The sequence below is a fragment of the Eubalaena glacialis genome, chromosome 2 (genome assembly GCF_028564815.1).
Source record: "Eubalaena glacialis isolate mEubGla1 chromosome 2, mEubGla1.1.hap2.+ XY, whole genome shotgun sequence".
Lineage (NCBI taxonomy): Eukaryota > Metazoa > Chordata > Mammalia > Artiodactyla > Balaenidae > Eubalaena > Eubalaena glacialis.
Genome location: NC_083717.1, coordinates 10438544 through 10464783, shown reverse-complemented (window position 1 = coordinate 10464783; position 26240 = coordinate 10438544). Strand labels below are relative to the sequence as shown.

At 43.5% G+C, this 26240-nt stretch overlaps 1 protein-coding gene across 1 annotated transcript in view; it reads left to right on the top strand.

Annotated features, from left to right (window-relative positions):
- The window catches only part of GAD2 (glutamate decarboxylase 2), a 67848-nt gene that overhangs the window by 27018 nt on the left and 14590 nt on the right, over nt 1–26240 (top strand). The window contains exons 8-12 of the mRNA XM_061181577.1: nt 668–747; nt 15437–15491; nt 16846–16962; nt 19154–19218; nt 25885–25963. Of these exons, the coding sequence (XP_061037560.1) occupies nt 668–747; nt 15437–15491; nt 16846–16962; nt 19154–19218; nt 25885–25963 (396 nt within the window). The remainder of the gene's footprint in view (nt 1–667; nt 748–15436; nt 15492–16845; nt 16963–19153; nt 19219–25884; nt 25964–26240) is intronic.

Sequence of the window (26240 nt, the reverse complement as noted above, 5' to 3'; positions counted from 1 at the left end):
CAAAAGAATTAAAAGCAAGGCTCAAGGAGATATTTGTACATCCATGTTCATAGCAGCATTATTCACAGTGGCCAAAAGGTAGAAGCAACCCAGGTGTCCATTGATGCATGAATGAAAAAACAGATTGCTGTGTATACATAAAATGAATATGATTGAGCATTAAGAAGGAAGGAAATTCCGAGACATGCTACAACATGGATGAACCTTGACGACATTATGCTCATGAAATAAGCCAGTCACAGAAAAATAATTATTGTATGGTTCCACTTACATGAGGTACTAAAGTAGTCAAATTCATAGAGATAGAAAGTAGATTGGTAGTCACCAGGGGCTGGGGAGGGAGGAATGGGGAGATGTCGTTTAATGGATACAGAGTTTCAGTTTTGCAAGATGATCAAGAGTTAAGGAGATAGATGGTAGTGATGGTCACACAACAGTGTGAATATACTCAATGCCGCGGAGCTGTACACTTAAAATGGTTAAGATGGTAAATTCTGTGTTATGTGAATTTCACCACAATTGAAAAAAAAGGTTAAGTGAAGGATGCCATCTTCTCTCAGCAATCCAGGCTTTGGAGGGACAGATTGAGAAAAAAAGAACAGCCAAGGGAATGGATCTTGACTTTGTATGCAACTAATTAATGACACAAATGTACTTTCTTTTACAGAGCCATTTTTCTCTCAAGAAGGGAGCTGCAGCGTTGGGCATTGGAACAGACAGTGTGATTCTGATTAAATGTGATGAAAGGTGAGCATGAATCTGCAACCCTTGTTGGTTAGCAGTTTACAAATTCTACACATACATCTTAAAAGGACTAAAGTCCAAAAACAGGCAATGACTGTAGAACAGCAAACCTGCCTCCATCCCAGCTGCTGGCCTTTGCTGTTTCCTTTTCACTCTTGCTTGGGGTCCTGGGACATTGTTCCTCCATGCCACTAACGCATTCACAGCCTTTGACTGAATCAGAACCTTTGTTAAATCAATCAAAATATTCTGCACCAAGAAGGTGCAGAAGGACATTGGTCACCTGGGCACTTAAGCAACAGCCAGCAGGTTGAGAACTGATTTATGGAGGTGTCATCATTCCAGGCACCATAGATTGTGTGAACTTGATGGAGTGATTACAGGAGGGGGGACAGTTTAGGGAGCAAGAAGTAAATAATGCCCCCAGCAACTCATCAGCTCGGTGCCTGAGCCAAAGAGCTCTCTTAGGAAAAATCCATCTTAATTGGCACCCAAACTTTGTAGGTACTCTGGAAAAACGTGGAGGGGAGGTTAAAATATTAATATAAGAAAATACATTTAGTCTTTGAAGGATGGAGTAAGAAATTCCGCTAAATTAAAAGGATGCCACTCATTTCACCATTTATTTATTCATATATATTTATTAGACAGACATTTATGACTGCTCACCATGTCACTAGGCTCTAGAATAGCATAAGGTGTAATCCCAGTTCCCTGACTGTGTACGGCCTAAGTGGGGAGACGTAGTAACGTCAGAAGGATGGCAGGCTCACCTGAGGTAGAGCAGGGGAGAGGAAGTGTTGGAATTGACAGGAATTATTGACCGACCGGTGAGTGTGCAGGTTGAGAGGTGAGTCGAGGGGGAACGCCAGGCTTCGGGCTCACCAGCTAAGCCCTCGCGGTGCTATCCTCTGAGCCAGGGAGCCCCGCCAAAGTGAACAGTTTAGATTTGGAGATGCTCAGTGTGAAGAGCTTATGAGATGCGACGTCCAAGTGAGGGTGTCAGGTAGGCAACTGGGAATAGCAGCCTGGATGTCAGAAGATGTACAGTGGGAGCCGTGCAGAGTGGCCTGGGAAAGAGCTCAGGAGCATCCCATTTCGAGGACAGGCAGAGTCAGAGGAGCCTGCAGTGGAGACTGAGAAGGAACAGCCAGAGTTGTTGGAGAACAGTCAGGACCCGGGGCCATGAGGGCCATGAGCGCATTTCTAGAAGGAGTGGTTAACAGCAGCAAATGCCACCAGTAGATGAAACGAGGGTCCACAACTGCCCCTCAGCTTTCCTGATAAGGAGGTAGCTGGTGAGTTTGGCAGGAGCAGTTTCAATAGAGGCGTGAGGGTGGAAGGCAGTTTGCAGTGGGTCGAAGGGTGAGGGGAGAGGAAACAGAGAACAAAGGCAGATGTGTCTAGAGGTGGAGCTGGGAAGGGAAGGTGGTAGGGCAGAAGCTGGACGGAGAAGAGGTTGGGTCCAGGATGGTTTTGGTTTGGTTGTTTTAAGGAAAGGAACTCAAGGTGTATTTAACTGTGCAGTGAAGGGTCTGCTAGAGATGAAATGTGAATTTTATGAAAAAAAAAGGGATAAAATAGCCGAGGTTTCATTTCCTTTGTGAGTTCCTTTTTCTTTTGGCTAAAATTATGTAGGATCTTCCTCTCAAGAGCTCACAAGAAGTCTGAAATCATCTTACATTATAAAATGGGAAGGAGACAGAGGGGGAAACAGGAGTGGTGATGGAAGGGCAGGGGCGAGGTTTAGGGAGGGCTGGCGGGGAGCGGACGGGGCAGGGCTCTGGGCTCTTGCTGCACTGACCAGCTGCTAATGGATTTCAGTCGGGAAGCCCTCAGAGTTGGAAGGGTTCTTGGACATTTATTCATCCACCTTTTTTTTTTTTTAGCTTTGTATTTTTGTGAATAATTTCAAACAAAGAAAAATTACAAGGATAATAACAAGAACTCTCATACACCCTCACCCAAATTCACCAATCGTTAACATTCTGACATATTTGCTTGGTCACTCTTTCTCTCCATGTATGCAATTTAATATTACATGTTGAATGTAATGAATATTACATGCATAAATTATTTGTATATTATAGATATAATTTTTTCAGAACCATTTGATAATTCCTTGCAGACATGCCCTTTTTACCCCTTAATACTTCAATGCATATTTTTTGATAACAAGGATATTCACTTACATAATCGCAGGCCAGTTATAAAATCAGGAAATTTGACATTGACACAAGACTATTTTTTTTTTTTTTTTTTTAATTTTATGTATTTATTTTGGCTGTGTTGGGTCTGTGTTGCTGCGCGCGGGCTTTCTCTAATTGCGGCAAGTGGGGGCCACTCCTCATTGCAGTGCGCGGGCCTCTCATTGCGGTGGCTTCTCTTGCTGCAGAGCACGGGCTCCAGGCGCGCGGGCTTCAGTAGTTGCAGCATGTGGGCTCAGTAGTTGTGGCTCACGGGCTCTAGAGCACAGGCTCAGTAGTTGTGGCACAGGAGCCCAGTTGCTCCGCGGCATGTGGGATCCTCCCGGACCAGGGATCGAACCGGTGTTCCCTGCACTGGCAGGCGGACTCTCAACCCCTGCGCCACCAGGGAAGCCCCACAAGACTATTATTTAATCTATACACCCTATTCAAATTTCATCAATTGTCCCAATACTATCCTTTGGAGCTATTTTTTTTTCCCTGTCCAGGATCACAGATTACACTTAGTTGTCATGCCTTTTTATTCCCCTTTAATCTGGAACATGTCCTCATCCTTCCTTTGCTTTTCATGACATTGATATTTTGAAGAGTGTAAACCATTTATTTTGCAGAATATTTCTTAATTTGGCTTTGTCTGACATTTCCTCATGGTTAGATTCAGGCGATGCATTTTGGCAGGAATTCCAGGGAGGCGATGCCTGTCTTTCTCAAGTGCATCTGATCAGGAGTAATGTCCCCTTGCTCATTGGTTAAGGTGGTGTCTGCCAGGTCTCTCCACTGTAAAATGACTATTCTCTACTTTGCAGTTAATAAATATCTGTAGGGGATGCTTTAAGACTATATAAATATTATGTTCCTCCTAAAACATTCGTGTAGTAGTTTAGCATCCATTGATGATTCTTGCCTGAATTATTATTATGATGGTTGCAAAATAGTGATTTTCTAACTCCATCATTCCTTCTAAGTTTACTAGTTCCTTTCATTCTGCTGTAAGGAAGAACTTTCCTTTCCCTTTTTCTCTCTCTCTCCATCTCTCGTTCTCTGTCTCTGTCTGTCTGTCTGTCAGTCTATCTGTATGTCTCTGTTATTTATGATCAGTATGGACTTACAGGTACTTTTAGAAATTAATTCTCTCTAGCATTCTCTTCGATTTCTCCATCACTTGCTCCTTCAGGGTTCCCTTTAACTTACCTAAATTACTAGTAAATTGCTGTTAAACCTTTCAGAAAATAAGTCTGACCAAGATACGTGATGCCTGGTTGGCACACGACTAGAAGAGTCACCAGCCTTCCTAGCTCCCTTGTAACACAAGAATTCTGTTAGCTATTTTGATTAACACTTTTATACCACAAAAATTAACTACTTATGCTTTTGTATACATTTTTGGTTCTTTCAACTTATCACTTAGCTTTGTCAATTACAGTTACATTTCCCTGCTCTTGTGATGTACCACACTTTATCACACAGTTGATGTAAACAATTGAAAGTATAAATAATCTGGGGTCATTATACTCTTTTATTAAATTAGCTGAGTTGTGGCCAGTGCCTGGAGGCAGTAGGGAAGCTAATTAACTTTCTGGTCCTCAGGGAGCTACTGAGGGCACTGTAATAAGATAGACTTCACCCTGAATCAGTTATTATTGCTCAGGGCCGTGGGGAGCCCCCTGCGTGTCATATCTCCTATGGGTTTGGATGCAGAGAATTCAGAGATGCTAGCAGTGTCTGTGCTTCATTACGTCCTATATCAGGAAGGATTCTAAAATAATAATTGCTGACACATATGGCGTAATAATATGCCAGGCACAGTCCTAAGTACTTTACACAGTTGCTCTAATTAATTTGTTTATTAGAGACACAGAAGTATGTTCCCTCACATTTCCCTGGTGCTGACATAGCTTGTGAAGAGTTTCTATATACACAATAGTCTTAAACAGTATGACGTGGTCTCCTTTCTCCATTTGACTCACGGTCTTGGCAAGGTGTGACAGGTCCAAGGTCACATAGCTGGGAAGTGAAGAATCAGGGGTTGGACTCAGAAGAGAACTCCAAGTGTTCAACAATTAAGCATGGTCCCTTCTTTTTTTGTGTTTTCCAATTTTTTTAAGTTGTGGTAAAATACACATAAAATTTACCCTCTTAACCGTTTTTAAGTGTACTGGTCAGCGATGGGAACCACGCTCACACTGTCGTGCTACCATCACCGCTTTCTATCTCCAAAACTCTTTTCATCTTGCCACACTGAAAATCTGTACCCATTGAAAACTCTCCACTCTCCTTCCCCCCAGCCCCTGGCAACCGCCATTCTACTTTCTGTGTCTATGAATTTGACTGCTTTCAGTACCTCACTCCTTTTTGTCTTTTTGTGATTAACTTGTTTCACTTAACACAATGAGTGCCTCAAGGTTCATCATGTTGTAGCAAATGTCAGAAATTCCTTTTTTTTTATGGCTCGATTCCTCTGTTGAAGGACACTTTAGGTTGTTTCCTAATCTTGTCCATTGTGAATAACGCTGGAATTAACATGGGAGTACAAATATCTCTTTCAAATATTGATTTCATTTCCTTTGGATAATTACCAAGGAGTGGGATTCATAGATCACATTGTATTTCTACTTTTAATTTTTGAGGAACCTCCAACCATACTGTTTCCATTGTGGCTGTATCAATTTACATTCCCCCCAAGAGTGTACAAAGGTTTCCTTTTCTCTACAAACTTACCAACATTTGTTTTTTCTTGTCTTTTTGACAACAGCCATCCTAACAAACTGTTAGGATGTAACTAATAGTAACATGTAACTGTATGTGTTAGCATACAGTATTTGTTTTTCTCATTATGACTTACTTCACTCTGTATGACAGACTCTAGGTCCATCCACCTCACTACAAATAACTCAATTTCGTTTCTTTTTATGGCTGAGTAATATTCCATTGTATATATGTGCCACATCTTCTTTATCCATTCATCTGTCGATGGACACTTAGGTTGCTTCCATGCCCTGGCTGGTAAATAGTGCTGCAATGAACACTGTGGTATGTTCTCTTTTTTACTCTTTTTGAATTATGGTTTTCTCAGGGTATATGCCCAGTAGTGGGATTGCTGGGTCATATGGTAGTTCTATTTTCAGTTTTTTAAAGAACCTCCGTACTGTTCTCCATAGTGGCTGTATCAATTTACATTCCCACCAACAGTGCAAGAGGGTTCCCTTTTCTCCACACCCTCTCCAGAATTTATTGTTTGTAGATTTTTTGATGATGGCCATTCTGACCATGTGAGGTGAGAGGTGATACCTCACTGTAGTTTTGATTTGCATTTCTCTAATGATTAGTGATGTGGAGCATCCTTTCATGTGTTTGTTGACAATCTGTATATTTTCTTTGGAGAAATGTCTATTTAGGTCTTCTGCCCATTTTTGGATTGGGTTGTTTGTTTTTTTTGATATTGTACTGCATGAGCTGCTTGTATATTTTGGAGATTAATCCTTTGTCAGTTGCTTCATTTGCAAATATTTTCTCCCACTCTGAGGGTGGTCTTTTCATCTTGTTTATGGTTTCCTTTGCTGTGCAAAAGCTTTTAAGTTTCATTAGGTCCCATTTGTTTATTTTTGTTTTTATTTCCATTTCTCTAGGAGGTGGGTCAAAAAGGATCTTGCTGTGATTTATGTCATAGAGTATTCTGCCTATATTTTCCTCTAAGAGTTTGATAGTGTCTGGCCTTACATTTAGGTCTTTAATCCATTTTGAGTTTATTTTTGTGTATGGTGTTAGGGAACGTTCTAATTTCATTCTTTTACATGTAGCTGTCCAGTTTTCCCAGCACCACTTATTAAAGAGGCCATCTTTTCTCCATTGTATATTCTTGCCTCCTTTATCAAAGATAAGGTGACCATATGTGCATGGGTTTATCTCTGGTCTTTCTATCCTGTTCCATTGATCTATATTTCTGTTTTTGTGCCAGTACCATACTGTCTTGATTACTGTAGCTTTGTAGTATTGTCTGAAGTCTGGGAGCCTGATTCCTCCAGCTCCGTTTTTCTTTCTCAAGATTGCTTTGGCTATTTGGGGTCTTTTGTGTTTCCATACACATTGTGAAATTTTTTCTTCTAGTTCTGTGAAAAATGCCATTAGTAGTTTGATAGGGATTGCACTGAATCTGTAGATTGCTTTGGGTAGTAGAGTCATTTTCACAAGGTTGATTCTTCCAATCCAGGAACATGGTATATCTCTCCATCTGTTTGTATCATCTTTAATTTCTTTCATCAGTGTCTTATAGTTTTCTGCATACAGATCTTTTCTCTCCTTAGGTAGGTTTATTCCTAGGTATTTTATTCTTTTTGTTGCAGTGGTAAATGGGAGTGTTTCCTTAATCTCTCTTTCAGATTTTTCAACATTAGTGTATAGGAATGCAAGAGATTTCTGTGCATTAATTTTGTATCCTGCTACTTTACCAAATTCATTGATTAACTCTAGTAGTTTTCTGGTAGCATCTTTAGGATTTTCTATGTATAGTATCATGTCATCTGCAAACAGTGACAGTTTTACTTCTTCTTTTCCGATTTGGATTCCTTTTATTTCTTTTACTTCTCTGATTGCTGTGGCTAAAACTTCCAAAACTATGTTGAATAATAGTCGTGAGAGTGGGCAACCTGGCAGTGGCGGGCTGCACAGGCTCCCGGGAGGTGAGGTGTGGATAGTGACCTGTGCTTGCACACAGGCTTCTTGGTGGCTGCAGCAGCAGCCTTAGCATTTCATGCCCATCTCTGGTGTCCACGCTGATAGCTGCGGCTCGCGCCCATCTCTGGAGCTCATTTAGGCGGTGCTCTGAATCCCCTCTCCTCGCACACCCCAAAACAATGGTCTCTTGCCTCTTAGGCAGGTCCAGACTTTTTCCTGGACTCCCCCCTGGCTAGCTGTGGCGCACTAGCCCCTTCAGGCTGTGTTCACGCAGCCAACCCCAGTCCCCTCCGTGGGATCTGACCTGCGAAGCCTGAGCCTCGGCTCCCAGCCCCCGCCCGCCCCGGCGGGTGAGCAGACAAACCTCTCGGGCTGGTGAGTGCTGGTCGGCACCGATCCTCTGTGCGGGAATCTCTCCGCTTTGCCCTCTGCACCCCGGTGGCTGCACTGTCCTCCGTGGCTCCGAAGCTTCCCCACCCCCGCTCACCCCCCTGTCTCCACCAGTGAAGGGGCTTCCTAGTGTGTGGAAACTTTTCCTCCTTCACAGCTCCCTCCCTGAGGGGCAGGTCCTGTCCCTATTCCTTTTTCTCTGTTTTTCCTTTTTTCTTTTGCCCTACCCAGGTACATGGGGAGTTTCTTGCCTTTGGGGGAGTCTGAGGTCTTCTGCCAGCATCCAGTAGGTGTTCTGTAGGAGTTGTTCCACAGGTAGATGCATTTTTGATGTATCTGTGGGGAGGAAGGTGATCTCCATGTCTTACTCCTCTGCCATCTTGAAGGTCCCCCTCGTCTTCTCCATTCTTAGCACATGTTAATATTCCTCTCTTCAATTTTTTTTCATCCAGTTGTACCTTAGAATTATTTTTCCAGGTTCCCATTTCTTTAAAACTCATAAGGCTCTACATAGAATTATTTTGTAATCTTAAAATATCTTTATAACCTTCTTTCTCATTTCAAATGTTACATTTTCTCTCTTTTTTATTAGACTAATCAGATATTTGTATGTTCATTGATCTTTTCAATGTATGAGCTTTTGAATTTATTAATTTGGTCTACTTTATAAAGTTTCTAAATCACTGAAAAATCTTTTCTCATCCTTTCTGCCTACATTGTTTGTTGTTATCTTCCTAGCTTCCTGAATGAAATATGTTTAGTTATTTTTAATTCCCTGTTATTTAATTTCAAAAGCATGTCAGGCTAAACATTTTCCTCTGAGAATGATTTAGGGTGCTTCTCATATTTTTGTATGTCCTATTCCCATGTCATTAATTTTTAATGTTCTGTAAGTGCAGTTTTGATTTCCTCTTTGACTCCATAGTTATTTAGAATAGCCAAGCATGGTTTCTTACATGGTAAATTGAACTTCTTTTTTTTTTTTTTGGCCACGCCACAAGGTACATGGGATCTTAGTTCCCTGACCATGGATCGAACCCGCGCCCCCTGCATTGGAAGCGCGGAGTCTTAACCACTGGACCGCCGGGGAAGTCCTTTGAACTTCTTATCATGATCCTTTTCTTCTCTGTACCAACATGTCCAGGGAAGAGGAATGGCAGTTTGGGGAGGAGGAGGGGTGATGAGAGATCGCCAGCATCCCTTCCTGCCCACACACTTTCCCTCGTCATCTACTTCCCTCTCAGCCCCAATGTTAATTCCTAGTGGGAGCGATAAGGTTTCATATTTTCATATGAAAATAACTCTTTACTACGTCATGGTTGGAGTCCTCAGTTGCCCATCACTATAGGGGGTAAGTGTAAGTCAGTGCTTTTGGAAAATGTAAATTTTTTTTTGTACAGTTGATTAACCATGATGTGTTAGTTTCAGGTGTACAGCAAAGTGATTCAGTTACACATATACATGTATCTATTCTTTTTCAGATTCTTTTAATTACTAGAATTAGACACAAAGATCACCAAAAATATCCTGTTCCCATATCCTGACCATAATGCCAAGGGATCCCATTGTGCATATTGGAAGACAAATCTTAAAGGAGAAAACTACAGTTCATTATTATAGTTCAAGTTCTTTTCCCGAAGCAAACTCTATTTTAAAGGGACCAAGGAAGTTCACTGTTTATAATTATGGTAAAATTTTTTTGCAAAGGGCTTGGTTTTGTAATGCCAGTACTTCCTGAATGATCTGTTTTGACTGCAGTTTATCATTTTATCTTGCGAGCCCTTCCTAGGATAAGTTATCACATGGGCAGCAGCCGTGTGGACACACATGGAGCTCTTTTCCCCAAGGTAGTCCCCGAGAATGTTTTACCCTATAATTCCTGCAACATTTTTTTTCCAAGTCAATGCACGCAAATTGTCAAGTCACCACATAGTCCAGGCAATTTGAAAATTCACTTCAGTCCATGAATTTCCCTTGCTTAATCTACATTACAATCAATGTTAAAGAAATAGTCTTGCTAAGCACTGACTAGTTAAAAAACAAAAACAAAAAACTAGCAGTTTTCTGTTACTCCTGTAGCCTTTGGGGGCTACATAGAACAATATCATCTAAGGATGATAGAGTGACAAGTTTTAGCGGGACGGTCTATGTTTTTCTTATTTTACTACTCAGTACTAACAGCAATAAGAACTGGGATCAAGGAACTACTCAGTCCAAAAAACCACAGTGGAAATATTACCTACATCATTACAATTCTAGGACTCAACCTGAAAGGTTTCTTGTTAAGTCAAGGTAGTAGGCATTTTTTTATAAACCCCATAAATGCTTCGGAAGACATTTATTGTGCAGCACTGAGAACCCCGGGATCTGATGTCAGAATACAGCTCTAAGTTTGAAATCTGCCCCTACTAACTGTGTGACACCCTGCAAGTCACACAATGCTAGTACTACTAGTAATAACAATGAGACTAACATGTATTGACTGGTTACTATATGCTAGGCAGAGTTTTATACTTAGTGCTTTACAGTGTGTGATATTTACTGTATCATTCAATCCTCATGTAAACCTTGTGAGGGAGGTACTAGTAATATCAATTTATAAATAACTAAACAGAGGAACTGAATTCTTCAAATACACACAAGTAGCATAGGGTCTGGAGCGGAAACCTGGTTACTATCTCCACATTCCAAGCTTTTAACCACATCCTTCCACTTCGATGAGCCTTAGTTTCCTTATCTGCAGAGTAAGGACAGTAAAAATTCTCTTGCGGGGTTGGCATGAGTGGCAAAGATCAGGAGTAAGGCATAGTGCAGGGACTGCTTCTAAAACTGGTAATTCGTTATCACTGCTGGGACTGCTGCTATTAACAGTGGTCGTAACGTTAGTCAATTTCTAACGCGAAGGATCACGCATCCTTTCTTCTTTGCACACAAATCTCTGTGAACAGAGCCAAGCTCTAAGCACTTAGGAAAGGTTGGTAGAATTATTATAGTTCAGCAGGGCCAAGGTGCAGGGTCACCAAAGGCTCAGGCACCCGATTTGTGACCATTTGGATGCCTGCCCAGAGATCTGCATTCCCCAGTAACATGCTTCTTTTGGTAAGATTGTTTTTCCCATCAGAGCCATGGGAAGATAGCCATGCATCTGGGTCCAGAGTCCGCACACGGGGTAATCTGTGCCCTTTGCTTCTTTCCACAAAGAGAAGGTTCTTCCAGCTGGCAGCTGTAGCTGGCAGTGTGGGATTTTGCCCAGGCAACTTCATGAAGTTATCTGACCCTAGAGCATCACATGAATCTTTTTTAATTTCCTTTTTTTTAAATTTATGGAGGTAGCATTGGTTTATCGTATTTATAAAAGTTTCACGTGTACAATGTAAGGTGCTGACTTCCGTATACGTGACAGTGAGAGCATCATGTGAATTTTTAAAGACTATCACAAGATCAAGAATCTCAGTGCCAAACAGCCACACCCGAAGCAGCAGTCTGATTCAACAGTCCTCACTTTAATGGCAGTCCTTTCTTAAACACTAACACCTAACAGAGAGAGCATCGCAAAGCATCAGTCACAGCTTAATTGGGTACTTAAAGGCTGCATGGGTAAGCAGAAGAGATATGCATTTTTGCTATGGAAATACCTCTAGACCAGACATATGTGATGCAACAGCTGTCATCCAAAGCTGCCCTGCACCAAGACATGCTTGTCTGGAAAAGCCAGGACTGCCAGACAGCTTCTAATCCTCAGAGCAGCCTGCTGGGTGTCACCCCGCTCTCTCTCCCTCCACAGCACATGGGCAGGCGGGGATGCACAATGCCACTTCTGGACCTCCTTCTGCTTGCTGCCCTACAGCCGTGATGGCTCAAAACCCTGGGTCCTGTGGAAAGTGCTTGGCTAGTCTGTTACACAATGATTGAAATACCTACCAGGCTAAAACTTCCATTTCTAAAGCAGTGTTTCTCAACACGTGGACCTAGGTCTGCCTGTGTCACCATCTCCTTGTTAGAAACGCAGATTGCTATGCGTGTTTGTCTATTTACTTGTCACTGTTTGTCTCCCTTGTTAGCGTGTAAGCCCTGGAGAGTAAAAGCTGGCCTGTTAACCCTGGTGCCCCATACCCCTAACAGTGTTTGGCACATAATGAGGCCTCAATAAATTAATTTGTAGAATGAATTGATTCCCGGGCCCTATACCTGACCTCCTGAATCAAAATCCCTAAGAGCAGGGCCAAGGAATATACATTTTAAAGACATACACAGATGACTTTTATGCATGCTAAATTTTACAAACCATTGTTCTAAAGTAATTCATCCAATTCTAACTGGAGAGGTGAAAAGTTTTGTCTCCAGGCGTCCCCATACTAGCAGTCTGGTCAGTCTCTAAGGTAAAGTGAACATATTAATATAATCCTAGGGTGAAACTTTTTCCTTCTACTCATATACCTCCAACAGATGTCGATCTGCCACCCACAGTGTGCCAGGCTCTGGGTTCCTAAGTGGACAAAACAAATATGGGCTTGGACGGCCGAATGCCTGGCAAAGTCTGGAGCCTACCTGTTAAGAGCACACCCAGAGCTTTCCACTCTGCGAGAAGCGAACACTTGGACTTGATTATTTGACAAGGCTGTCCCTTCTCCCTGCCCTGATATGGAAATGGGACAGACTGTATGTTCATTACTGCTTTCCCGGCAGGTTTGAATGACACCTCCGATCCATGAAAGCCAGATATTTTCTCAAAGGATTTATCTTATTTTAAAAGACAATAACCTTTCTAAAGAGGTTTCCTATATGTTTGGCCCTTTGAGTTTGTTCTGGAAGCTCGGCATTTTCTTTCTAGGTAAAGCCAGCCTTTACCTGATCCTGGGCTGTCACACAGGTGACTCTCTTGTCCTGTTTCCTCATTTGAAAAATGAGACAATTAGACTAGAAAGAGGTCTACAGCCCCTCGCAATTCTGATGTCCCCTAATCTGTGACTTCTCCATGAGGTCTTACTGCCTGGGCTTCACAAAATATCCAGATGTGATTAGTGAGCAAATAGCAATTGTCAGGCCAGTCTCCCCAAAACTCTCCAAGGCAGAGAAGGTTAGTTGTGGTAGACTAGGTAACATTTGGGACTTGCAAACAATTTCTGAGAATTCTCTCTCTCAGTTTTTATGTTTGCCTACAAAAATACTACGGCAATTTTAATGTACTTAAAACTTGATGTAAAAGGTAAATATAAGACCTGAATGTCCTCTGAAATTTGAACTTTTTGTTTCTATCACAGTGGACCAAGGTGTTTTAGCACAGCCAGATGTAGGAGAGGCTGAAATATCACAGCTTTGAGGGACGCTCCCAAGCCAAGCTGTGAAGTATAGGGAGACACGTAGGGCATGAAAGGGCCTCCAGAGCCCTTTCCCCGACCCCCCACCAAAGCCTGCCCTTCCATTCCCTCTGTCCCTCCTTCAGAGGCCCATCTCACAGAAGTTCCCCAAAGGTGGGCTGCTCTGAATTAGAGTCATACCCTCAGCACCAAATATAATGCCCTTTGGTCCATTGCAGCCCAACTGACTAATCACTGGTTATGTGTCCATTGCCATTGCCAGGTAATTGCATTTTAACTGCCTTTCTTTGGAAAACAGCCTCACAAAACTCAGTGGTTCTCCATGCTTTCAGACCCAATGTCTGCTTTATATGCCAACTATTATGTAATACCTTCTTTGTTAGCCTGAAATGAAAATTGTAGAAAATATAACTTACCTACACACTGTGCCCAAATTATTTTTATAAAAAGGAGCAAGGTTAGGGGCTTCCCCGGTGGCGCAGTGGTTAAGAATCCGCCTGCCAATGCAGGGGACACGGGTTCAAGCCCTTGCCCGGGAGTATCCCACATGCCTTGGAGCAACTAAAGCCGTGCGCCACAACTACTGAGCCTGCGCTCTAGAGCCCGCGAGCCACAACTACTGAGCCCATGTGCCACAGCTACTGAAGCCTGCACACCTAGAGCCTGTGCTCTGCAACAAGAAAAGCCACAAAAATGAGAAACCCGCGCACCGCAACGAAGAGAAGCCCCCGCTCGCCACAACTAGAGAAAGCCCGCACAGCAACCAAGACCCAACGCGGCCAAAAATAAATAAATAAATTTTTTAAAATAAGGAGCAAGGTTAGAGAAGTAGTTTATAATAAGACAACATATTTCAATAGGTAAAGCTTAAGCAAGACCACACTAGAAGCTCTAATGGAGTAGCCCAAATGCTTGCTCTGTGTCTAAATCTATATCTACCTAAAATCACAAGGGCCACCACAAATGACTATGGAGCTAGTGACACATTCCAAAACCTCACTTACTGTCCCCTAAATGCCAGTAGCCTCCCCAACCATTTATTGTGACAAACTCCTCCCCATCATTTATTTTTCCAAATTGTCTTTTACAAACCTAGATCAATGGCCCAGATGTGAAAAGTTTAGCCAGTTTAGCAATGTCAAGAGAGCTGTTTTGGTTTAAAGAATAGTTCACAGCCTCCAGTAACATGCTGCTACTCTGTCCTTTGCCTGGTTTTTTTCCCCAAAATCTTGGGGTAGGAATGTCATAACGCATAATGACAATCTCAACAATGAAAGCTAACATTTATGGAATACTTCCCATATGCCAAGCACTTTAAAAAATTTTTTTGCATTTATTAACTCATTTAATCCTCATAACTCCATAAGTAATATTATTATCACTATGTTCCAGGGGTCATAATAATACGCACAGGGAAATTCAGCAACTTGACTAAGATCACACGTCTAGACACATCTAACTTCTTGTAGAAATCAACTCCTTTGATTATTATAATAGCGAGGTTTTATAGTAAGCAAAGTACTATCTGGGTTTCTATTTTAGGAAAGAAACATTTCAGAGATGAAAGGATGTTTCTTTCTCCAATGCCTGTCTGCCTGTTTGACATTTGAGTCCATGAGTTCTTGACCTGCTTTGTGCTTTTAGCCCTTGGAATGTAATTAGGTAGCTTTTGACAATATTTTCATCCAAATGATTCAGAGCGGATTTTCTCTTCTTGGCGTTTCATCTCTATGTGCAATGGCAGGTCCATTCACTGGAAGATTTGGAATGCAAATCTTTTTCTGAACTCTGCTTTCAGTGCCCAAAGTCTTGCTCCAAAGCAGGTTTGTTTTAATCAAATTAAGAAATGACCTAAAAAGCAGGCTCTGTGCAGAGCGGACAGACACGTCGACAGTGAGGTCAGGCATCTCCTAAACGTGTCAGAAATTACAGTCCAGCATCATTCAGGGAGGAAATGCCTTTCTTTCTGGAAACAACTGAGCAGTTGTTCTAACTGGTCATTATTATCAATGATTTAAGGTTGGACTTCTACCCTCCTGCGGCTCCTTGTAAAGGCAACAAAGGAAATTATTCAAAGCAAACTTGATATACTTATTTTCCTTTCAGGGGGAAAATGATCCCATCTGATCTTGAAAGAAGGATCCTTGAAGCCAAACAAAAAGTAAGTTTTTGAAGGGAGATTTATCCAGCCCATAACAAGCTGACTGTATGTATTTCTGTTTCCATCCGGTAGAGAACACATTTTTGTTTTATTTTTAAAAGAGAATATGGAATTTTGCATTGTCATTACTTATTTCTCTGAGTGATAGGCTCTGCTTTGAACAAGTCTAAGTTACTGAATAAATACCATACACAGTGATACTGTAACAGTTTCCAAAGGATTTTTCTTCCCATGTGATGAGGATTGGCATTAAACAGACACATTGGAAAGACTGTATTCACAAGTGGAAAATCCCAGGAAGCTAATTTAGCATATGGGAGTTACTGTGTGTGGTTATTTGAAAAGGGCCAATATTCCCTGCCTAGACACATGCTGATGTGTTGGCCCTTCAAACACCTTATTTTTCAGGAAGCAATTCAGTACTTTTTTTTAGAAGTGACAATTTCTGAAGACCTGCTAAAAATTCCTACAAAGCTCTAGGAAGTCATTTACATCCCTGGATGGTTCACAGGCCAGAGCTTTTAGTAGATCTAATCTACAGTTCCTAGTTCAACGACATAACACGCGAATTGTACTATTAGGATCTCAGGAATAATTATTAATTTTCATATGCCCTTTTCCCCCCTACAAAGTGGCAGCCGCATCCTTTCCCCTTGTTCTGGTACTGGAACCACTTCTAGTCACATAAACCTTTGCTGCCACCTAAAGTCTGACTCTGTAACGTCAGGTTCCATCATGAATTTGAGGCATTCTTCGGCCATCTTTCAGCAGCGGCCTATTATTTCTATCAATTTTCATTTAGCCACGGCCAGACAGACTGAGCCAACTTAGACGGATAAAAGTCATGGCTTACTGTTTAGCCCCAAGTGAATCCTCTCCTCTAAGACTCCAAATAGGAATAATGGGCTGGTCACAGTTCCTTCCCTTTGTCCTCTTGACGGCTTACTCTGGAAGATTTATTACGTTCAGAAGCCCTGTTATGAAAAAGGAAGATTAGAAAAGTAGGCGGGGGTGGGGTAGGGAAGGGCAGAAAGTCTCCCTGGAATATATCAATGGTTTGTGGGCACCACTAAGCTTACTCACCTCTGAGTCCAGTGTAGCCTCTTCTGAGAACCAGAATGTCTGTTCTCATAAGGCAACTGGCAGGGCCAACAGAATGGCCTGGAGAACTTAGACCCTGGAAAATGAACATCATTCCTATTAGGCTCCAAGGTGTTGTTAACCCTCCTGATGGTTCCAAAAATGCAGACGTGTATGATAGGAGGAGAATGTCCACTGTTTTTTTTTATCAGCTTTTTAAAAGAATCCTTTGACCCCCCATTTTACATTATTTGGGGCTCTCTCATTTGCACAGGGATTTGTCCCTTTCCTTGTGAGTGCCACGGCTGGGACCACCGTGTATGGAGCGTTCGATCCCCTGTTAGCTGTTGCTGACATTTGCAAAAAGTATAAGATCTGGATGCACGTGGATGTAAGTATCCCATAGGGACTGCCACTAAAATGTCCTTGCACATTTTTCACCTGGAGCTCATGGAGTGAAATGTATTCTCTCTATTTTTTTACTTTAGGAGTTTATTTGCAGGATGGTGATAGTTAAGCTTTTAAAAATTGCAGAGACAAAGTAGTACACAACTCACACAGTGCATAACATTCGCTGGAACCAGTCTGAGGCCGATTATGCCTTAACTTTCCCAACAGGATAATATTCTTATTTCTATGACCAGGACCTGAGCTGGGCACTTAGTTCTCAATTCATTGGACCACAATGTCCAAGGAGGAATATGGCCTATGTTCACACACACACAGTCACACACATGCAAAGCTTACCTCCCTATGAGAATGATCCAAAGAGTAAATAGGAGTTGCATTTATATAGGAAATCCAATGGATGAAAAACTTCAGCTCAAGTCAGAGACTAGTATAATCAAAGAGGAAAGCGGACTTGACAACTTGCTAGGAAATATGAATCCAAATTTCCAATTTCTTATCTTGGTCAGCTAGTAAGATAAACTATGTATGAGATGTTTTGACTGCAGGGTTAGTCACACCAAAAAATAATGGCGATGCACCCATCAAGACATTTCCAAATGAAAAAAAATGTCAACTTTTAGAAGGACGGACTAAAGGGATTAAAGTTTAGACTGGTATGACTCCAAGTGTGGCTCCAAGATCAGCTGCTCTCTGCAAACTGTTTAGGACCCACCATGAGATAAGGAATCAGTGCCAAATCATCTCTAAGCACGATGCTTGGTTCAGCTGATGTGTTTTCCATTGTGAGACTTTCTCCACGAAGGAAGCATAAATTGATTTACATTCTGGTGCAAGAGGCTTATGTTATAGAGTAGACTGTTACTGAGTAGATCATTTGGCTTTATAGTAAGCATTCAGACCAAATTAATTCCTCTTTCTTAATGAGCAGAAAACCTCCAGAGTCTAAGTTAGGTAAATTTCCATTACCCCAGAGTTACCCTGCTTCGCAGTTTCCAGTCTTCTTTTCCTTCCCTGATTCACAGTGTGAGTTGTTCTTTAGCCTACCAGAGACCCCTTTATTTCACACAGGAAGACACTGAGAAAAGGTGGACAGACCCAACTACCATCAGTGACCTGGGTCTTGGAACTGGAGAGCCTATGAAACCTCACTAGCTGATTCAGGAAGAGGATTATCCTGGCAGCCTTAAAAGCAGCAATGTGTGTCCCGAGCCAGCAGATGCAGTAGGCTCTCCTCCAGAATTTCTACTTAAAATAGAAGTAGGAGATCTTTTAACCAGTTGTATTAGCTTTCTTTGAAACATACCAAGTTTACCGCTCATTATCCTTAGTGTTTATAATTCTATAATTAAACTGGAAAAAAACCTTAAAATATTACACATTTGGAAAATTGGATAATTTTTCAAAGTGTAAAAGGACTGAAATTACAACAAAGAAAAGAATGCAATTATACCCAGTTTTTTTCTTTAAAATTATCCCAGGATTATTTTTACACCCAAAGAATGTTAACATTTTCCAATGACTCTCCATCTTTACATCTTATCTTTGAGGGAGAGCATTACACCAATTCAAATCTTCAAACTTGAGTACAAATTTTTAAAGGGGCACATTCTAATTGTTCAACTGATTGCTACAAGTCTTGTCTGCTTGTTTTTTTTTTTTTTTTTTCCGGCTGTTAGTTTTGTTTTGGCTTTGGTTTATCTTATCCAAAATTACACATCAGTAAAATAGGCTTGTGAAGCTGTCTCCTCCCCCTGGAATCATGCAGACTTGTCAAAAAGAGTTTTCCTTGCAACTTGAAAGCAGTTTAAAGGGTCCCAGCCCATCTTATCTACTCTAAACTGTGGAGATACTAGGGTTTCTAGTTCTAAGATTATGAGCTTCACTAAGACTGAGTGGTGGTGATGGGTTGGGGGAGGATCTTTCTCCTTCTCATGCAGCCTGAGGAAATGTTTGACTCCTTACATCCATAGAAATCTGAGGTGGAGCCTGAGACCTTAGAATAGCCCCCCAATTTAACCTTTGGAAGTCTAGTGGCCAATCTCCAAGTTACCTGGGGTTGAGGCTGTACCTTTCACCCTACGCAATGCTTGCCGTTCCGGAAGACACCAAACTCTAGAAATCCAGGCAATGAAAAACACTGTCTTTTTTTTTGTATGCTCTCCCTTTTCCAGGCAGCTTGGGGTGGGGGATTACTGATGTCCCGGAAACACAAGTGGAAACTGAGCGGCGTGGAGAGGTACACACATTTTTCTTGTTAACAACGTAAAGTGTGAAAGCTGAATGTGAAAAGCAAATTACACCCAATTTCCAAGAACTGTTGGTGTACAGATGAGCCCATTCTCTGCAGTGCCTGTGTGCCTTATGTGCTCATGTATGCATGAATATTATGTGCAGACAACGAAGAAATTAAATCCCATACCAAGTGACCCAAGTGGAATGTTTCTCAAACATAGAGATTCCTAACTGGCCCCCATGGTTGGCCAGAGGACTCAGGAATGACCTTCCTGGGATCTCTGAACCAACTACCAAAACTGTTTAAAACTTCAGGCTGTCCACTGTTTTCTAGGGAGATATATAGCTTTCATGTTTCATGAGAGGATAATATCCACTGCTTTAAAGAAACCAATAAATAATTTTGTGAAGCAAATAAGCATATTGTAAGTTATCAGTGTTGAAAGAGGAGTTTGGGGTTTAACATGGCCCCATTAATTAAAGTGAAACCTGCTTGTGATAACATCATCTGATAGTTTCATCCCCATAATAATTTTTCTGGTGTAGCTCCGTTTGATGCTGCAAAGCACCTTTTATTCAGAGACTAAGCAGTAGACCATTTAGAAAAGCTGCAAAATACAAAGGAAATAATTTTTGATTAGCGTAAAGCCTACTCAGGGCCAAAGGAAAAAGGAGAAGAATTCCAGAATGCAAAACCAGCCTCAGCCTTTAGTTCTGGCCCACGTGCAGAGGGAGCTCAGAGTTCCTGGTTCTCCCATCACAACATGGCAGGTCAAGGATAGTGGTGAGCTCTGACACTCCAGGCAACTGAGAAAGCCTGGATTCATCCAGGGCTGCCCATTGCCCACTGTGCCCTACCCAGTAGCCAGATGCTGCCCAGGAAGAGTTGCCCACTGGCTCTGCCTCTGGACATCTTGGCACAATTTCTGTCCCGAGGTGAGAAGAGAGGCTGGTGGAGCTCAGAAGCGTCTGGGAGCACTGGGCAGGCAGGGCAGCCGGGCCAGAATGAATGGCAGGGTGTGCTGTGTGACATCCAGGCCCACTCACACGTAGAGAAGCCATGGGTGCGGAAGGAGGGCAGAGGCACAGTCTGGGGCACTCCGCCGCATGAGCGGAAAGAAGGCTGGACAGGCGAGCCCGGGCGCAGGTCAGCAGGGTTGTGTCTCGGAGTCTGCTGCCTGCCCTCTGACTGCAGGTGCCAGTTCCGGTGTGAGAGGATGAGGACAGGCACGGCCCCTTCCCAGAGGCAGCCAGCTCTAGGTCTCTGCTTCTGGTCCATTGGACTGAATTCCTTCTTTCACGAAGATCTGCCTGAAACCAGAAGCTCGAGGACGAGGCAGTGAGCTAAACAGTGAGAGAGAATGAAGAAGAGAGAACCATTCAGAAGATGCCTGTTCAGAGGATCAGAACAAGAATTCAGTTGACGTGCTGTCGAGAGAAGTGGCCTGGACACGGAACCTTCTCGTCTTTGAGTCCCTTTAAATTGAGCAGCCCAAAAAGTGAGAGGCTGTTACTACCGTACCTTTCACACCAGCTGTGACTCCAAGTGCTGATGGCCAGCGTGGGGCACCCTTGGCCAATGACGACCTGAAAGCTCACTAACTCACCTGCCCTGGGTCTTGGAAAGATAAACACCCATGTGCTTTTGTCCTGAAGACTAAAGACTTTGGAGAGCAAAGCTTAGAACATTCGTCATGGGACATAGCGTCCTCTCTAATTGCCACAAGTCTTGAAACTGTGTTGTAAGTAAATCTACTAAGTGGAATAGCCAAACAGGAAGTCTTTTTTAAAAACGAGGGACTGTCGGGACTTCCCTGGCGGTCCAGTGATTAGGACTCCGAGCTTCCACTGCAGGGGGCACGGGTTCGATCCTGGGTCGGGGGGTTTGAGCCGAACCCCCTCAGCCATCCATCGATCTGAGAGAATCCATCTCAGTGACTCATCAGCAAAAGGCACACTTTCTTTGGTGAATAAGATTGTAAGGCCACGGGACAGCCCCGGCCATAATGTGCATGGACACACGTTTAGGAAAGAAATTTGCCTCACTTGAGATGTTACGTTTTTCCAAGCACTAGGACTCTCTCTAAAGTGGAGGAAATCTGTGGTCGATTCCTGTCCCCAAATCCAGAGGTGGACCAGTGGTCCCAGGGATCCCAGAGTACCGTCCTCATAACAAAATGGCACAGGCACCCGGAGCCCTGCCTGGCATCCCCTTCGAGAACCAACCCAGTTCTCAGAGAGCACCTTTCTTCCCTGATAACGCTGTCAAGCTCTTTAGGGGTGCTGTGGCTGAGAGGGTGCCGGGAGCCCTGGCACGCCAGAGCATGTTTCTGGGCACTGTAAGGGACCCTTCTTTAATCCCTCCCGGCAGCAGGCTGCTGTGTACCTGGAAGAGCCCATTGTTGTGGTCCACTCTCAAGACTTTCTGGCCAAGCTGAAGGTTCCAGCACAGATTCTGCCAAATTACCAACTATTACTCTCACTCCCACTCCTGAAACTCAGTTACCGGACCTCTGTCACAGGCAAGCCACATCACAAGGCACAGCGCGGGCACAAAGTCAAATACGACACGAAACCTATCTTCAAAGGGTTTAGAATCTAGTAGGGAGACTGCAGTCAACCACGGATTACAATTCAAGGCAGAGGAATTAAAGGCTCAAGAGACGGATCATTCCTTCTAACCAGGGTTATTAGAGGAGAGGAAGCCTGCCCCCGGGGGTGGGCACTGCAGCCTCATCAGGCAGAAGTGGAAGAAGGGCGTGAAGGTGAAGACCAGGGGCACGGAGGTTTGAGAGGATCCTTGGCGAAAGTTCAGACAGGTCTGGTTGGAGACTGAGATGGATTCATGGCAGTGACCAGAGAGCTAGTGGAGGGTCCAAAAGAAGTCCTGCCCAGTGAGTCTCAGCGGAGGGCCTGGCCGCAGAGCCAAGTCCAGATCACCGTAAATCCCTGAGCCGAGCACCACTGCTGTGTGAGCCATTATTACGCATGGAGAGCGTTCTGTTTCTTGGGTTGGGGAGAAAACCTGGAGAGGCCCTGCCGTAGCAGCCATAGTGCGGGTCCGAGGAGAGGAGTGGCATTACCTGCGCTTTGGAAAGCCTCCTCTGGATTCAAGAGGAGAAGGAGGCCAGGACTGGCTAGAAGCTACTGGGCAGCACAGAGGTCTAGGTGCAGGAGGTAGCGGAGGGGAGAGATGCTGAGGGTGGGAACCAGAGCAGCCGCAGCAGCAGTGAGGCAAAGGAGGAGATGAACCCAGGAGAGTTGCCTTATCAGAGACCTGCTCTTCAGTGTAATTTAAAGAACCACTGCTTCTGCTTCCTTCAGTTGCTTCTGAAATATCTTGTGTGTGTATATAGAAAAGTCGTACTCCGGTTACACTAAGAACACCAGGTGTTACAAATGCTGAAGCACGATTTGCATCTAATGCTTTTTTTTTTTTTTTTGCCTTGCTGTACTTTCTAATATTTTAGGAAATTCCAGAGAGTTTCCTCTTTGACAGATTTTACAGTTTTGTGTATCATGTTGAAAAGCGTGAAGGACATTTTTTTTGGATACGTCTTTGATTGAGCTAGCTTTAGCTTGTTGCATATAAAACACCTTTCTCAAAGGTGTTTTGCATCAAGAGTCTACCACCATCATTCTGGGAGTATATCAAAACTGCCTGGGGAACTTTTTCAATATGCATATACCAGTCACATCCCGAGGAAACACTGCACACTCTCCAGGGTTTTGAGTGAATACCTGTGGCATTAGGTCATGGTTAGAGCAAGGACCCTTTGTAGACAGGCAATGGCTTGAATCCCACTTGCTGGTTGTGTACCCTTGGGCAAGGTGTCTCTCCATTTTTAAAACTGGTACAATAACAGTACGTACCTCACAGGGTTACTGTTGTATGGATTAGATAAATGAATCCATCTGAATCAATTAGAGCAGTGCCTGTCAATAGTAAATACATAATAAATGTAGTTAGCGTGTGAATACTGAAAATTTTCCAAATGGTTCTCATACACACACACACACACACACACACACACAATCTAGCACCAAAGTACTACAGAATAAAGTGCTTTATACAGAATTAAAAAAAAAAAAACTGCAAGGGGTGATATCAGTAGAGGGAAAAAAAGGGAATGAAACCAAAACACTAAGGTTTTGGAGCTGGACGCTTGGGAGGAAACTGGTGTGAGGAATCGAGGTCCAGGATAGAGGAGAGAGAAAAGATCTGAAGGATGAGGAGGGAGCAAGTTAACGAGTTCACTTGGGATCTTCTGAGTTTGAGGTGCCAATGAGGGCACTGGGATATGTCTCAAAACGGCCCTAGGGGGCTCAGCTCTCTCCAACTTACGGAAAATCACAGAGGACTGAATCCCAGGGCAAAACATTTTGAAATGAACCCGAGGCTGTTTTTCCCAAATTGCTAACATTTCTCCAGTAAACTAATGCCCTGTCTTTGAATCACTCTGTGCATCTTTTTGCACCTTTATGAGGCAGCCCCTCTGAGAGAATTCAGTGACCGGTCGGTGTGAGTCTTGGCAGCTTCTAGTCTAGAAAGACAAATGGGCCGCTGCAGAGAAATAAACACCCTCAGTCAGAGCCGTGGAGAACAGCTATTTTCTTCTCCATCAGGTGCCATTACTGAGAAAGCTGCGTTTCATCAGGATCAGGCATCTAGCTATAGACTATTATAGAATGTACAGAATGACAGTGTATGTGTGCCCAGTGTCACAAAGCTCGTGAGTGACAGAGTTGAAATCAGTAGCAAGAGCCAACCTTATTTGATGTTTACTGTGTGTTGGACACAGTTATAAGCCCTTTACCCAAACAATTGACTATTATTCTCCTTTGAGAGACAAGGAAATCGAGGCACAGAGAAGTTAAGTAACCTGCTCAAGGTTGCACAGCCAGGAAGTGATAGAAGCTGAATACAAACTCGAGCTCCCCTCCCTTAACCACTATTTTCCTACTGCTCAGAGCCCAGGTTTCTTGACTCCGGGGTCATTCTAAAGAGCAAGGAGAAGTTTTCCTGGAAGGAGCTTTTCAATATCAGGGTTTTTTTTTTTTAAATTATTATTCCTGAAGTCTTTTAGTCCACCACGCAGGGGGGTAGCCATCTGGCCATGAACTGCCTTCGCTTCTTTCCCTGATTCCAACACATCTGACAGCCAGTGTCAAAGCTAAAGGAAGACCAGACAATGAGCTGGACTATTCATCCATTCACATAAGATCCCCAGGCCAGTAAGTGTTCTCTGACTGGCCAGCGATGACCGCCATTCATCAGCTAGATGAATGGGATCTTTCCCAGCATCTCATTTCTTCCCAAGGTTCTCACACCTTGAGTGCCGGGAGTCTGCCGCTCAGCCAGGAGAGGGCCGGCAACACGCAGCGCCCTGGAGACAGCTGCCACGGACGGTCCTACTACTCTCCTTCCTCCTGTGAGTCTGTTTATGCCAAGGTCGCGTTCCTGAGGCTCTTCCTCAAGGATTCTCTGTCTCTCAGAAGACATGCGCAGAGACTCCTGTGAAGTGAGCAGCTGCTTTCCCGGGAGCTGGAGGAGGACGGGTTTGGAAGAGCACAGCGGGAAGTTGAAGAAGGCTGCAGAGACAGTACTTGATCGGCCTTAAAGAATAAGTGGCATTTAACCAAGTGAAGCAACAGGAGATGACATTCTAGGAAGAGGAAACAGCCCTAGGAGACCCAGGAGCATGAGAATAGAATTTTCTGAGAACAGAACATACTCTGGTGTGGTGGAAAGTGGTACGGCAAACTGACAGGACTCAAGACGGGCCCCGTGGCCTGGGGTCACCTGTGTGGACACCGTGAGCCATACCCTGCAGTTTGGAATTTAGGCCGGAGGCGAAAGAAAAGAGGAGAGGGCCGTAAACAGAGCTAGAAAATCACTATGGTACTGGGTGGAGGATGAAAGGGAAACCAAGCATCAGTTAAGACAATATATCCAGATTAAAATAATAATAATAATTATTATTATTAAAGGACTCTGTACCAGGACTATGGTTTAGGCTTTTCAAATAGCATAAACCCCTGAGCTGAGAATCGCTATTACTGATGAGAGAGCATTCTGTTTATCAAGTATGTTGGGAACACAATAGATTGAAAGCTGCTGTAGGAGCCGTAGCTCATCTCCCCTGCGGTCCAGAAGGATATCTCTGCATGAGACAAGAGATGGAAGCAGGGGATAAGCTAGAAGCTGTTACGAAAGGACACATGTGAGACATTTGGTAATTGACTGAATGGGAAGAAGGAGGAACTAGGTTGGGAAAAGAACAAAGTTCAGCTGTGGAATGAGCCATTGCTCTGAGCTCCAGGGCAGAGCTGTTGGGTCAGAAGCAGGGACACTGGAGGCACATGAGGGCCCCTGCCTGGTGCCCTGCTCCGTGGTGACAACGGGAGGGACCCTGGACTGGATGATCCCCAGTCACTCCGAGAGGCTCTCAGAGCACCGTGGGGGCTGAATGGAGATACTAGCGCTCACCTACTGTCTCCGCAGACGAAGAAAAAGTTGTAGATTGAAGAGTCCACTCCTCGTTTTGTAAATTAATGCCATGCTGGAGTCTGAGCAACAGTGCCAAGGACCTCGAGCCCTGTTGCCCATCACAGGGTCCTCTGTGCCCGTCACGGGTGCCACCCTCTTAACGTGACTTCTTTCCTTCAGGGCCAACTCTGTGACATGGAATCCACATAAGATGATGGGCGTCCCTTTGCAGTGCTCTGCTCTCCTGGTTAGAGAAGAGGTATGTCTTTCCTGACTCGTGGCCTGGTCCATAGGTGGGGTTGTATAGAGTAAATGTGTGTAGTGACAAAACCAGCATGATTTTACAGGCTGGAACAGTGAGCCGCATCCACAAAAAGGGGAGATTGTTAATTAGGATAATTGTAAGGTCCTGCTTTTCTGTCCAAATATAGGATGGTTGTATTTTGACGAGACGAGACAGGCGTGTTCCATGAATGGCTAAATTGTTGTACTTGTGAAAAAGGCGTAGGACATTAGTTTGTACTCTGCAGGGTCAA